At 38.2% G+C, this 12430-nt stretch overlaps 2 protein-coding genes across 3 annotated transcripts in view; one reads left to right on the top strand and one right to left on the bottom strand.

The window, feature by feature from the left end:
- The window catches only part of LOC127869521 (cytochrome P450 2C31-like), a 149296-nt gene that overhangs the window by 33834 nt on the left and 103032 nt on the right, over nt 1–12430 (bottom strand). The window lies entirely within an intron of this gene.
- The window catches only part of LOC127869523 (SWI/SNF-related matrix-associated actin-dependent regulator of chromatin subfamily D member 1-like), a 61963-nt gene that overhangs the window by 39846 nt on the left and 9687 nt on the right, over nt 1–12430 (top strand). Inside the window, exons 9-11 of the mRNA XM_052412157.1 lie at nt 6860–6961; nt 8528–8689; nt 10407–10559. Of these exons, the coding sequence (XP_052268117.1) occupies nt 6860–6961; nt 8528–8689; nt 10407–10559 (417 nt within the window). The remainder of the gene's footprint in view (nt 1–6859; nt 6962–8527; nt 8690–10406; nt 10560–12430) is intronic.

Here is a 12430-nt window from a genome sequence, read left to right as displayed (position 1 = left end):
ACAACATGAACACAAAAAAAGAATGAATGAACACTTCCATTCGCATTTAACCAATAGCGGACTTATCCACCTTCAACATAATTTATTCTTTGATCATACTTTTAAATTATTTTCTAAAGAACTACGATCAGGTCAAAATGTGAGTGTGAGCTTTCAAGGTTTAAATTCTGTATCACAATCCTGTGAATGGAACAAGCCACCTGTAAATAAAAGGTTTACATCATTAACCTAATTGTTATGATGTTATCAGATCAGGCTGTGGGTGTCCCAGTTTAGAATCCACGTGATCCACTGGCACATTTTACACTCTGATCTAATACATTCATGGTCACTCATGTTAGTTGTCCTCTTAACATGACTTTACAGGTTTCATGTCAATTGGAAAGCAATACATGTTAATGAAGGTGTAACCTGTGAGAGTCTATCTGTCAACTCATGCATCATGGGACCTACCTATAAACCATGTCAGAGGTTAAGAACATTTGGCATTTTGCTCGCTGTCCCATTTTTCAAAAGAATGGCATTGGAAGATTTCTTTCATAGGGATTGTTGACAAGCCTTAGAAAAAATTTAAGTAGTTCTTAGCTCGACTTTTCGTAGCACATGCAAGCTATTCTACTTGCCCTAGTGTCAGCATCCAAGCTAGGTTAAAGTTTTTCGATTTGCTGTTGTTTAAGGAATGGCCTAAGGGTTTTCATTCAGTTTCCACACTTATATTACCCATATTAAATCACCCCATAAGCCAAGATAACTGGTGTTTGAAATTTTTCATAACTAGGGCCATTTTACGCTTAGAAATTTGCATATTGTTTGTACTCGATACATTTTTATGCCCCCGAAGGAGGACATGTAGTGATCTGACCGTCCGTCCGTCTGTCTGGCTGTCTTTCCGTCACACTTTGCATTTAGGTTTCGCATTTAGGTTTCGAAAAATGCTCATAACTTCTATGTCCCTTCACATAGCAACTTGATATTTGGCATTCATGTGTGTTTCATGGAGCTGCACATTTTGAGGGGTGAAAGGTCAAGGTCATCCTTCAAGGTCAAAGGTAAAAAAACATGTTTCAAAGTGGCGCAGTAGGGGGCATTGTGTTTCTGACAAACACATCTCTTGTTAAAGCTAATTTACTGAAACTGTATACATGTATTCCTTACAGTGTATTCCAGGGATTGACATGGAATGAGTGTGACCAAGGTCAATGTCATTTTTAGCTCATCTATTTTTTGAAAAAAAAAAGAGCTATTGTCATCACCTTGGCATCTGCGTCGGCGTCTGGTTAAGTTTTGTGTTTAGGTCTACTTTTCTCAGAAAGTATCAATTCTATTGCATTCAAACTTGGTACACTTACTTACTGTCATGAGGGGACTGGGCAGGCAAAGTTAGATAACTCTGGCGTGCATTTTGACAGAATTATGGGCCCTTTTTATACTTAGAAAATTGAAATTTTGGTTAAGTTTTGTGTTAAGGTCCATTTTATTCCTTAAGTATCAAATCTATTGCTTTCATACTTGCAACACTTACTAACTATCATATGGGGACTGTGCAGGCAAAGTTATGTAACTCTGACTGGCATTTTGACAGAATTATGTGCCCTATTTATACTATAAAATTGAAAGTTTGGTTAAGTTTTGTGTTTAGGTCCACTTTATTCCTAAAGTATCCTAGCTATTGCTTTCATACTTGCAACACTTACCAACTATCATAAGGGGACTGTGCAGGCAAAGTTATGTAACTCTGACTGGCATTTTGACAGAATTATGGGCCCTTTATACTTAGAAATTGAAAATTTAATCAAGTTTTGTGTTTTGGTCTACTTTACTCCTAAAGTATCATAGATATTGCTTTTATACTTGGAACACTCACAAACTATCATAAGGGGACAGTACAGGACAAGTTGCATAACTCTGATTTTCATTTTGACGGAATTATGGCCCTTTTTTTATGCCCCCCTTCGAAGAAGAGGGGGTATATTGCTTTGCTCATGTCGGTATGTCGGTCTGTCGGTCGGTCCGTCCACCAGGTGGTTGTCAGACGATAACTCAAGAACGCTTTGGCCTAGGATCATGAAACTTCTTAGGTACATTGATCATGACATGCAGATGACCCCTATTGATTTGGAGGTCACTAGGTCAAAGGTTAAGGTCACGGTGACCCGAAATAGTAAAATGGTTTTTGAATGATAACTCAAGAACGCATACGCCTAGGATCATGAAACTTCATGGGTAGATTGATCATGACTCGCAGATGACCCCTATTGATTTTGAGGTCACTAGGTCAAAGGTCAAGGTCATGGTGACCCGAAATAGTAAAATGGTTTCCGGATGATAACTCAAGAATGCACACGCCTAGGATCATGAAACTTCATGGGTAGATTGATCATGACTCGCAGATGACCCCTATTGATTTTGAGGTCACTAGGTCAAAAGTCAAGGTCACAGTGACCCGAAATAGTAAAATGGTTTTCGGATGATAACTCAAGAACGCATATGCCTAGGATCATGAAATTTCACAGGTAGATTGATCATGGCTCGCAGATGACCCCTATTGATTTTGAGGTCACAAGGTCAAAGGTCACGGTCACGGTGACCCGAAATAGTAAAATGATTTTCGGATGATAACTCAAGAACGCTTTTGCCTAGGATCATGACACTTCATAGGTACATTGATCGTGACTCGCAGATGACGCCTATTGATTTTCAGGTCACTAGGTCAAAGGTCAAGGTCACAGTGACAAAAAACGTATTCACGCAATGGCTGCCACTACAACGGACAGCCCATATGGGGGGCATGCATGTTTTACAAACAGCCCTTGTTACTTTTAAATTTTGTGTTTAGATCTACTTAACTTCTAAAGTATCCAGACCATTGCTTTCAAACTTCAAATACTTTCATGCTATCATGATGGTACTTTACCTGGCAAGTTGAATTTTACCTTGACCTTTGAATGACCTTAACTATCAAGGTCAAATTATTAAATTTTGCTAAAATTGCCATAACTTCTTTATTTATGATTAGATTTAATTGATACTTTGAAAAAACAACTATTACCTGACATACTACAATAGCCTCCACTCAAACCATCCCCCACGCTCCCACGCCCCCACCCCAGAATCCCCCCCCCAAAAAAAAATCATTTTTTTTTTTCATTTTATTTTAAAGATCATCTTATAAATGACTACACCCTCACACTATACTACCGCCCCCCCCCCCCCAATATTTTTTTGAAACATGGTTAAAAAACAAAAATATTTTTTTTATTATTAGCTCATCTAATTTTAACCAGGTTTTCCGAAGGAAAAAACTGGATATTAGATTGGCGAATGCGGGCGGGCTGGCTGGCGGGCGGGCGGAACAAGCTTGTCCGGGCCATAACTATGTCGTTCATTGTCAGATTTTAAAATCATTTGGCACATTTGTTCACCATCATTGGACGGTGTGTCGCGCGAAATAATTACGTCGATATCTCCAAGGTCAAGGTCACACTTTGAGTTCAAAGGTCAAAAATGGCCATAAATGAGCTTGTCCTGGCCATAATTATGTCATTCATTGTGAGATTTTAAAATCATTTGGCACATTTGTTCACCATCATGGGACGGTGTGTCGCACGAAAGAATCACGTCAATATCTCCAATGTCAAGGTCGCCACGACTAAAAATAGATTTTTTTTTAAAACAAACTTACAAAGGGGGTTAATTTTGTTTGTTCATTTCAAAAGCTCAGTTTGAGTTTTCTCCCTTTATCAGATTTTTTTTGCACAATGAAAACCTGGTTTTGTGACAATTTTGTCCCTTGTTTTTTTTTAAATTATGAGCTATTGTCATCACCTTGGCGTCGGCATCGGTGTCTGCGTTGTCGTCCGGTTAAGTTTTGCATTTAGGTCCACTTTTCTCAGAAAGTATCAATGCTATTGCATTCAAACTTGGTACACTTACTTACTATCATGAGGGGACTGGGCAGGCAAAGTTAGATAACTCTGGCGTGCATTTTGACAGAATTATGTGCCCTTTTTATGCTTAGAAAATTGAAAATTTTGGTTAAGTTTTGTGTATAGGTCCACTTTATTCCTTAAGTATCAAAGCTATTGCTTTCATACTTGCAACACTTACTAACTATTATAAGGGGACTGTGCAGGCAAAGTAATGTAACTCTGACTGGCATTTTGACAGAATTATGTGCCCTTTATACATTGAAAATTTCGTTAAGTTTTGTGTTTTGTTCCACTTTACCCGTAAAGTATCATAGATATTGCTTTCATACTTGGAAAACTCGCAAACTATCATAAGGGTACAGTAAAAGGACAAGTTGCATAACTCTGGCTGTCATTTTTACGGAATTATGGCCCTTTTTATGTCCCCCACTATAGTAGTGGGGGACATATTGTTTTTGCCCTGTCTGTCTGTCTGTTGGTCTGTCTGTTGGTCTGTTTGCGCCAACTTTAACATTTTGCAATAACTTTTGCTATATTGAAGATAGCAACTTCATATTTGGCATGCATGTGTATCTCATGAAGCTGCACATTTTGAGTGGTGAAAGGTCAAGGTCATCCTTCAAGGTCAGAGGTCAAATATATGTGGCCAAAATCGCTCATTTTATGAATACTTTTGCAATATTGAAGATAGCAACTTGATATTTGGCATGCATGTGTATCTCATGGAGGTGCACATTTTGAGTGGTGAAAGGTCAAGGTCATCCTTCAAGGTCAGAGGTCAATTATATGTGGCCAAAATCGCTCATTTTATAAAAACTTTTGCAATATTGAAGATAGCAACTTGATATTTGGCATGCATGTGCATCTCATGGAGCTGCACATTTTGAGTGGTGAAAGGTCAAGGTCAAGGTCATCCTTCAAGGTCAGAGGTCAAATATATATGGCCCAAATCGCTTATTTTATGAATACTTTTGCAATATTGAAGATAGCAACTTTATATTTGGCATGCATGTGTATCTCATGGAGCTGCACATTTTGAGAGGTGAAAGGTCAAGGTCAAGGTCATCCTTCACAAGGTCAAGGTCATCCTACAATGTCAAACATCATATAGGGGGACATTGTGTTTCACAAACACATCTTGTTTTACTTAGTAACTTTGAATATATGGTTAAATTTTGTGTTTCGATCCATTTTACTTCTAAAGTATCAAGGCTATTGCTTTCATACTTCAAATACGTTCATGCTATCATGAGGTTACTGTACCTGGCAAGTTGAATTTTACCTTGACCTTTGAATGACCTTGACTCTCAAGGTCAAATTATTAAATTTTGCTAAAATTGCCATAACTTCTTTATTTATGAATAGATTTGATTGATACTTTGACAAAACTACTCTTACCTGACATACCACAATAGACTCCACCCAAACCCTCCCCCATGCCCTTCCCCCCTCCCCCCCTAATTCCCCCCCCCCTATTTTTTTTTTTTAAGATTATCTCACAAATGACCACCACACCCTCACACTATACACCCCCCACATCCCCCTAATTTTTTTTTTTGAAACGGTTAAAAAACACAAATATTTATTTTTATTATTTTATGTTTGAAATACTGTCCAACCATCGCACCCAAGAATCCCCCCCCCTCCCCCCCCCCCCTAATTTTTTTTTTTTTTTTTTTTTTTAAAGATCATCTCACAAATGACCATCACACCCTCACACTATACCCCCCCCCCACCCCACCCGCCCCATTTTTTTTTAAACGGTTAAAAAACAAATATTTATTTTTATTATTTTATGTTTGAAATACCGTCCAACCATCGCACCCAAGATCCCACCCCCACCCCCGAAATCTTTTTTTTTTTTTTTTCATTTTTTTCCGCATTTTTGGAAGATAATGTAATAAATGTCCACACCCCCACACTATACACCCCTCCCTCCTTTGTGATTGAAAATCAGAGTCCCTTCACCTTTAAAAAGAAAATAGATGAGCGGTCTGCACCCGCACGGCGGTGCTCTTGTTTTATTTCTGAAATACCGTCCAACAAACACACCCAAGAATACCCCCCCCCCCCCCAAAAAAAAAAAAATATAATTTTTTGTTTGCATTTTTTTTCTTATTTTTGAAAGATAATGTAATAAATGACCACACACCCACACTATACACCCCTCTCCACCCCACCCCCCCCCCTCCTTTGTGATTGAAGTATTGAGATAGGTCCCTTCACCTTTAAAAGAAAAATAGATGAGCTGTCTGCACCCGCAAGGCGGTGCTCTTGTACTAAATATAGAAGCATTTCAAACCCTTAGATACTTATGAAAAGCAAACAACATAAAACCTGAACAGACTGCGAGTTAAACACAGGCTGTTCTGGTGTTATGCTGTTTGCACATTTTCACTTTGCTTCTGAATGGGAAAGGGTTGATGTAGTTTGTGTTTATCATTTACAAGTTTAAATAGATTGTCACCTACTCTCTGTCTGTCAGTGTGATTGCAAACTTGTCAACACTCTTCTATTTGAAGGATTTCTCTCAATAACTTGGAACAAATATTTTGTCAACGCCAACCATTTCTGGCTCACAAGCAAAGCAAAAGTGGCTATATGCAGCAGCCAGCATAACACCAGAACTGCCTGTGAGAAACTCACATCTGTTCAGGTTGTATGCTGTTGCTACTTATCAGCACCCCAGGGTTGGAAATCAAGCTTTTAAAGCTTGAATCTAGTAAAAAGGTATTTAATTAATATTGACTTTAAGGGACAACAAACAGTTTAAAATGCGTACCTAAGTGGTAAAGGCTATGATGGGATCAATGTAGTCGTGTTCCTGAGAACACTGGGCATAATGCATGTGCATAAATTGTCATCCCTGATTAGCCTGTGCAGTCCATTTTCTCAGAACGCGGCTCAGTGTAATTTTCTTACATTTTCAGTGGCATCGTACTGCTAACACCCAGGAGACAGACGGCTTCCAAGTGAAGCGTCCCGGTGATCAGAACGTGAGATGCACTGTGCTGTTGATGCTGGACTATCAGGTCTGTACCTGTTTTAGGGCCGTTTTTCTGTAAGTTTTACAGCCCAAATAAGGCTGTCCCCCCAGTAAACACAGTGTAGTCTCTGTTTCCATTTATATTAAGAAGAAATTAAATGTCTTATAATGTAATGTATTGCATGTTCAGTCTGTCTCTTCAAGTTATTATACGCCCGTCTATGACGGGACGTATTATGGTATACCCCGCGTCCGTCTGTCCGTCTGTTAATGTCGTACGCTACGTCAAATATCCTTTGACAGATTTTCTTCAAATTTTAACACAATCTTAATATTGATAAACCCTGATCCCCTTTCGTTTTTGACGGAATTCTGAATTGTCGTTCCAGAGTTATGGGACTTTGTTCGTCAAAATTTCGTGATTTCATTGAATGTCCTACTGTAGCTCAAATATCCTTCGATGGATTTTTTTCAAATTTCAACACAATCTTAATATTGATAAACCCTGATCCCCTTTCGTTTTTGACGGAATTCTGAATTGTCGTTCCAGAGTTATGGGACTTTGTTCGTCAAAATTTCGTGATTTCATTGAATGTCCTACTGTAGCTCAAATATCCTTCGATGGATTTTTTTCAAATTTCAACACAATCTTAATATTGATAAACCCTGATCCCCTTTCGTTTTTTACGGAATTCTGAATTGTCGTTCCAGAGTTATGGGACTTTGTTCGTCAAAATTTCGTGATTTCATTGAATGTCCTACTGTAGCTCAAATATCCTTCGATGGATTTTTTTCAAATTTCAACACAATCTTAATATTGATAAACCCTGATCCCCTTTCGTTTTTGACGGAATTCTGAATTGTCGTTCCAGAGTTATGGGACTTTGTTCGTCAAAATTTCGTTATTTCATTGAATGTCCTACCGTAGCTCAAATATCCTTCGATGGATTTTTTTCAAATTTCAACACAATCTTAATATTGATAAACCCTGATCCCCTTTCGTTTTTGACGGAATTCTGAATTGTTGTTCCACAGTTATGGGACTTTGTTGAATGTCAAGGAGACGGCGCTCCATGCTCATGTACTTATAAAATAAACCATGTATTCAAATACAAATAAACTGAAGTAAAAAAATGATTCAAAGGGTTATTTATTACCTTACTACTTCATTGGCGAACGACGGGCGTATCATGCGCTCATGGCGCAGCTCTTTATTTTTATATTATATTTGTTTATGTCTGTTTGTTCAATTTAGATTGTTTTCAGCCTATGTTGTTTTTTCAGTCTGACGATTTCAAGTTGTATTCATTTTCAGCCTATCCTGTTCAAGTTGTATTCATTTTCAGCCTATCCTGTTCAAGTTGCATGCATTTTCAGCCTATCCTGTTCAAGTTGTATTCATTTTCAGCCTATCCTGTTCAAGTTGCATGCATTTTCAGCCTATCCTGTTCAAGTTGTATTCATTTTCAGCCTATCCTGTTCAAGTTGTATTCATTTTCAGCCTATCCTGTTCAAGTTGTATTCATTTTCAGCCTATCCTGTTCAAGTTGCATGCATTTTTGACCTATGTTGTATTTTCTGACTGACCTGTTTAAATGGTATGCCTTTTCAGCCTGCGCAGTTCAAGCTGGACCCACGGCTAGCCCGGTTGCTGGGCGTGCACACTCAGACAAGGCCTGTCATCATCAACGCCCTCTGGCAGTACATCAAGACCCACAAGCTGCAGGACTCGCATGAACGCGAGTACATCAACTGTGACCGATATCTAGAACAGGTGAGCATTGTGTCCTCTTTGGTAACACGAATACATCAACTGTGGCCGATATCTGGAACAGGTGAGAAATGTGTCCTCTTTGCTAACGCCAATACATAAACTTTGACCATTATCTAGAACAGGTGAGAAGAACAGTCTCTCAGTAACTAACAACTGATATCTAGAACAAGTGTAAACTATGGAGTTGCGTTCTGAGAAAACTGAGCATAATGCATGTGCATAAAGTGTTGTCCCAGATTAGCCTGTGCAGTCCGCAAAGGCTAATCAGGGACGACACTTTCCGCTTTAATTACATTTTTTGTTAAAATAAAGTCTTTTCTTTGCAAAAATCTAATTTAGGTGGAAATTGTCGTCCCTGTGCGGACTTCACAGGCTAATCTGGGACCACACTTTACGCACATGCATTATGCCCAGTTTTCTCAGAACATGATTCTTTGTCATGTTTGGCCACTATTTGAGCCTGGTTCTGGGAAAACTGGACTTAATGCATGTGGGTTAAGTGTCATCCCGGATAAGAAAGTGTGGTCTGCACATGCTGGGAATGGCACTTTCTGCTTGTTTAAAAGAAGTCTCTTCTAAAAGCAAATCCAGATTAGGCGGATATTGTCTTCCCCTTTAAGAACTTCACAGGCTAATCTGCGATGACACTTATCGAAATATACCATAAAAGAAGAAAGTATCGTCCCTGATAAGTCTGTGTGGACTGCACAGGCTAATCTAGGGCAACACGTAACGCACATGAATTACGCCCACAAAAAGTATTGTATTTTAACGGAAGCAGACGATATTCATAATTTTCATATTTCATACAAGACACAAAGGAAAACCAGAAGTCAAATGTGGCGGGAATTTTCCCATTGAAAACCTTCCTCTTTGTATGTTGCTTGACTTGAGGTTCCTTGCAAACTTCACAATAATTTTACTATTCTCGCTTCATTCCTGTTAACAGATATTCCAGTGCTGATGTAACCATTTCACACACTTTACGCCTGTAAACAGCTATTCAAGTGCCAGTTTACACACTCCACACACCCCTTGCCTGTTTACAGATATTCAAGTGCCTGTTTACTCATACTTCCTGCCTGTTTACAGATATTCAAGTGCTTGTTTACACACTTCACACACCTCATGCCTGTTTACAGATATCCAAGTACCTGTTGACACACTTCACACACTTTGTGTATGTTTACAGATATTCAATTGCCTGTTTACACACTTATCACATCTCGTGCCTGTTTACAGATATTCACGTGCCTGTTTACACACTTCACACACCTAGTGCCTGTTTACAGATATTCAAGTGCCTGTTTACACACTTATCACAACTCCTGCCTGTTTACAGATATTCAAGTGCAGGTTTACACACTTATCACAACTCCTGCCTGTTTACAGATATTCAAGTGCAGGTTTACACACCTCTTGCCTGTTTACAGATATTCAAGTGTCTGCTTACACACTTCACACACTTTGTGCCTGTTTACAGATATTCAATCGCCTGTTTACACACTTATCACACCTTGTGCCTGTTTACAGATATTCAAGTGCCTGTTGACACACTTCACACCATTTGTGTAGACCTGTTTACATATATTTGAGTGCCTGTTTACACACTTCACGCACTTCTTTGCTGTTTATATGATAGCAAGTGTATGAAGTTTTCATTCCTTTTTACAGATGTTCGATAGCAAGTGTATGAAGTTTGAAATTCTGTTTACAGATATTCGAGTGCAAGCGTATGAAGTTTGCGGAGATTCCCGGTAAACTTCACACCCTGCTCATGCCTCCCGACCCAATCGTAATCAATCATGTGATCACTGTGGAGGGGCCAGACGCGCGCAAGACCGCCTGCTACGATATCGATGTGGAGGTGGTGAGTAGACTTAACATTGTGTCCCTTAATGTGGATTTCCTCTCTAAGGTAAACTTACAATGTATCTCTTGCTAATAAGGAGATCTTCACCTTGCTGCCTTAAAAAATAAAGATAAACTTGAGATTGCCTCCCTTAACAAGATAAATCTTAGATTGCTTCCCTTAAGAAGATAAACTTGAGATATCCTTCAGGCTTTTTCCGCCCTATGCCACAGGTCCGAAATTCGGCCCCATTCCCAATGCAAATCTGGTTGTTTTTTTCCCAATTGAAAAAAAAATTTCACAATTCCAAAAAAAAAAAAAATATTTTTTTTTTTTTTTTTTTTTTTTTTTAACCTTAAAATATATAAGTTAACCTGATCCGGTGTAGAAAATAGAAAAAAGTCTTGCATAATTAAATTATCTGTTGCCTTGAATTTGTTTTAAAAACTGTAAAATATGTTAATGATTATTTAAGACTTTCCTTATTTTCCTCAAAATCCGGTGCTTTGCGCGATTTTTTACAACTCAAAAAAGGCCAGGCCTTTTCCCCAAATTCAGATTAAAAAACCTGCACTTATCACACATGTTCATAATATTTTGTAAAATTTTAAGTCGTTTTTTACCAGTTAACGGCTTCTTTGAAATATAAGAAACACTATTTACATGCGATAATTTTTCCCAATTGAGCCAATTTTGCGATTATCTTTTTTTCCAAAATTGGGGTTTTCACGACGAGAAATTCCCAAAATTCCAGTGTGGCGTTTTCCCAAAATGGAGCGGAAAAAGCCTGTCCTTCCTTAAGGAGATAAACTGAGATCGCCTTCCTTAACGAGATTAACTTGATATTGCGTCCCTTAATTCGATTAGCTTGAGATTGCCTCCCTTAACAATATAAACTTGAGATTGCACCCCTTAATATATTAAACTCAAGATTTCCTCTGTTTACAAGATATACTTAGATTTCCTCCCTTAACAAGATTAACTCAAGATTTCATGCTTTAACAGGATAAACTTCAGATTTCCTCCCTTAAGAAGATAAACATGAGATTGCCTCCATTAATAAGATAAATTTGCGATTTCCTCTCTTAACAAGATAAACCTAAGATTGCCTACCTTTACAAAATAAACATGAGATTTCCTACCTTAACAAGGTGAGCTTTAGAGTATCTCCCTTAACAAGATAGACTTGAGATTGCCTCCTTTAATAAACTTACTTTTGCTTTCATTGAATAGATAAACTTGAGAAACTTGCCTTTATTAATAGGTACAACTTTAGATTGCCTCTTTAACAAAATAAACTTGAGATTGTTTGACTTAACAAGATAAACTCAAGATTAGCTCATTTAACAAGATAAACTTGAGATTGCCCTCAGTAACTGTCAGTGTCCTGGGCCCAGAAATTGTCACATGTGAAGTCAAAATACGACTTCGTTTACCATTAAAAGCATTTTTGCTTTCTGAAATTCCTCCAGAAGTTTACATTTGAAACCCATAACAACATAATAACTTAACGAATCATTAAAGTAAAGGTGTGTACTTCCAATTGATTTGTAAATAAAATAGTTTGTTGAATAAAATAGACCGTGAAACATCTTTATATAATAAATCCACTACACAAAACAATTTCTCTGGGGCTAGCATTACAGGGGAGTTTCGCAATAAATACGAGCCACTCTCTGGGAAAATTGGGCTTGAATCATCTGTGCCATGCTCTGTGAAAAAGGGGTTTAAGTCATGTGCGTAAAGTGTTGTCCCAGGCCCGCACAGTCTAATCAGAGATGACACTGCTTTTATGGTATTTTTTGTTTACAGATAGTCTCTTCTTTGCAAAAATCCAGTTTAGGCAGAAAATGTCATCACTGATTAGCCTGTGCAGACTGCAGACTGCA

This window comes from Dreissena polymorpha, chromosome 2 (genome assembly GCF_020536995.1).
Source record: "Dreissena polymorpha isolate Duluth1 chromosome 2, UMN_Dpol_1.0, whole genome shotgun sequence".
Taxonomy (NCBI): domain Eukaryota; kingdom Metazoa; phylum Mollusca; class Bivalvia; order Myida; family Dreissenidae; genus Dreissena; species Dreissena polymorpha.
Note: the sequence above shows the minus strand (reverse complement) of the source record. Positions and strands in the feature narration are given on the sequence as shown.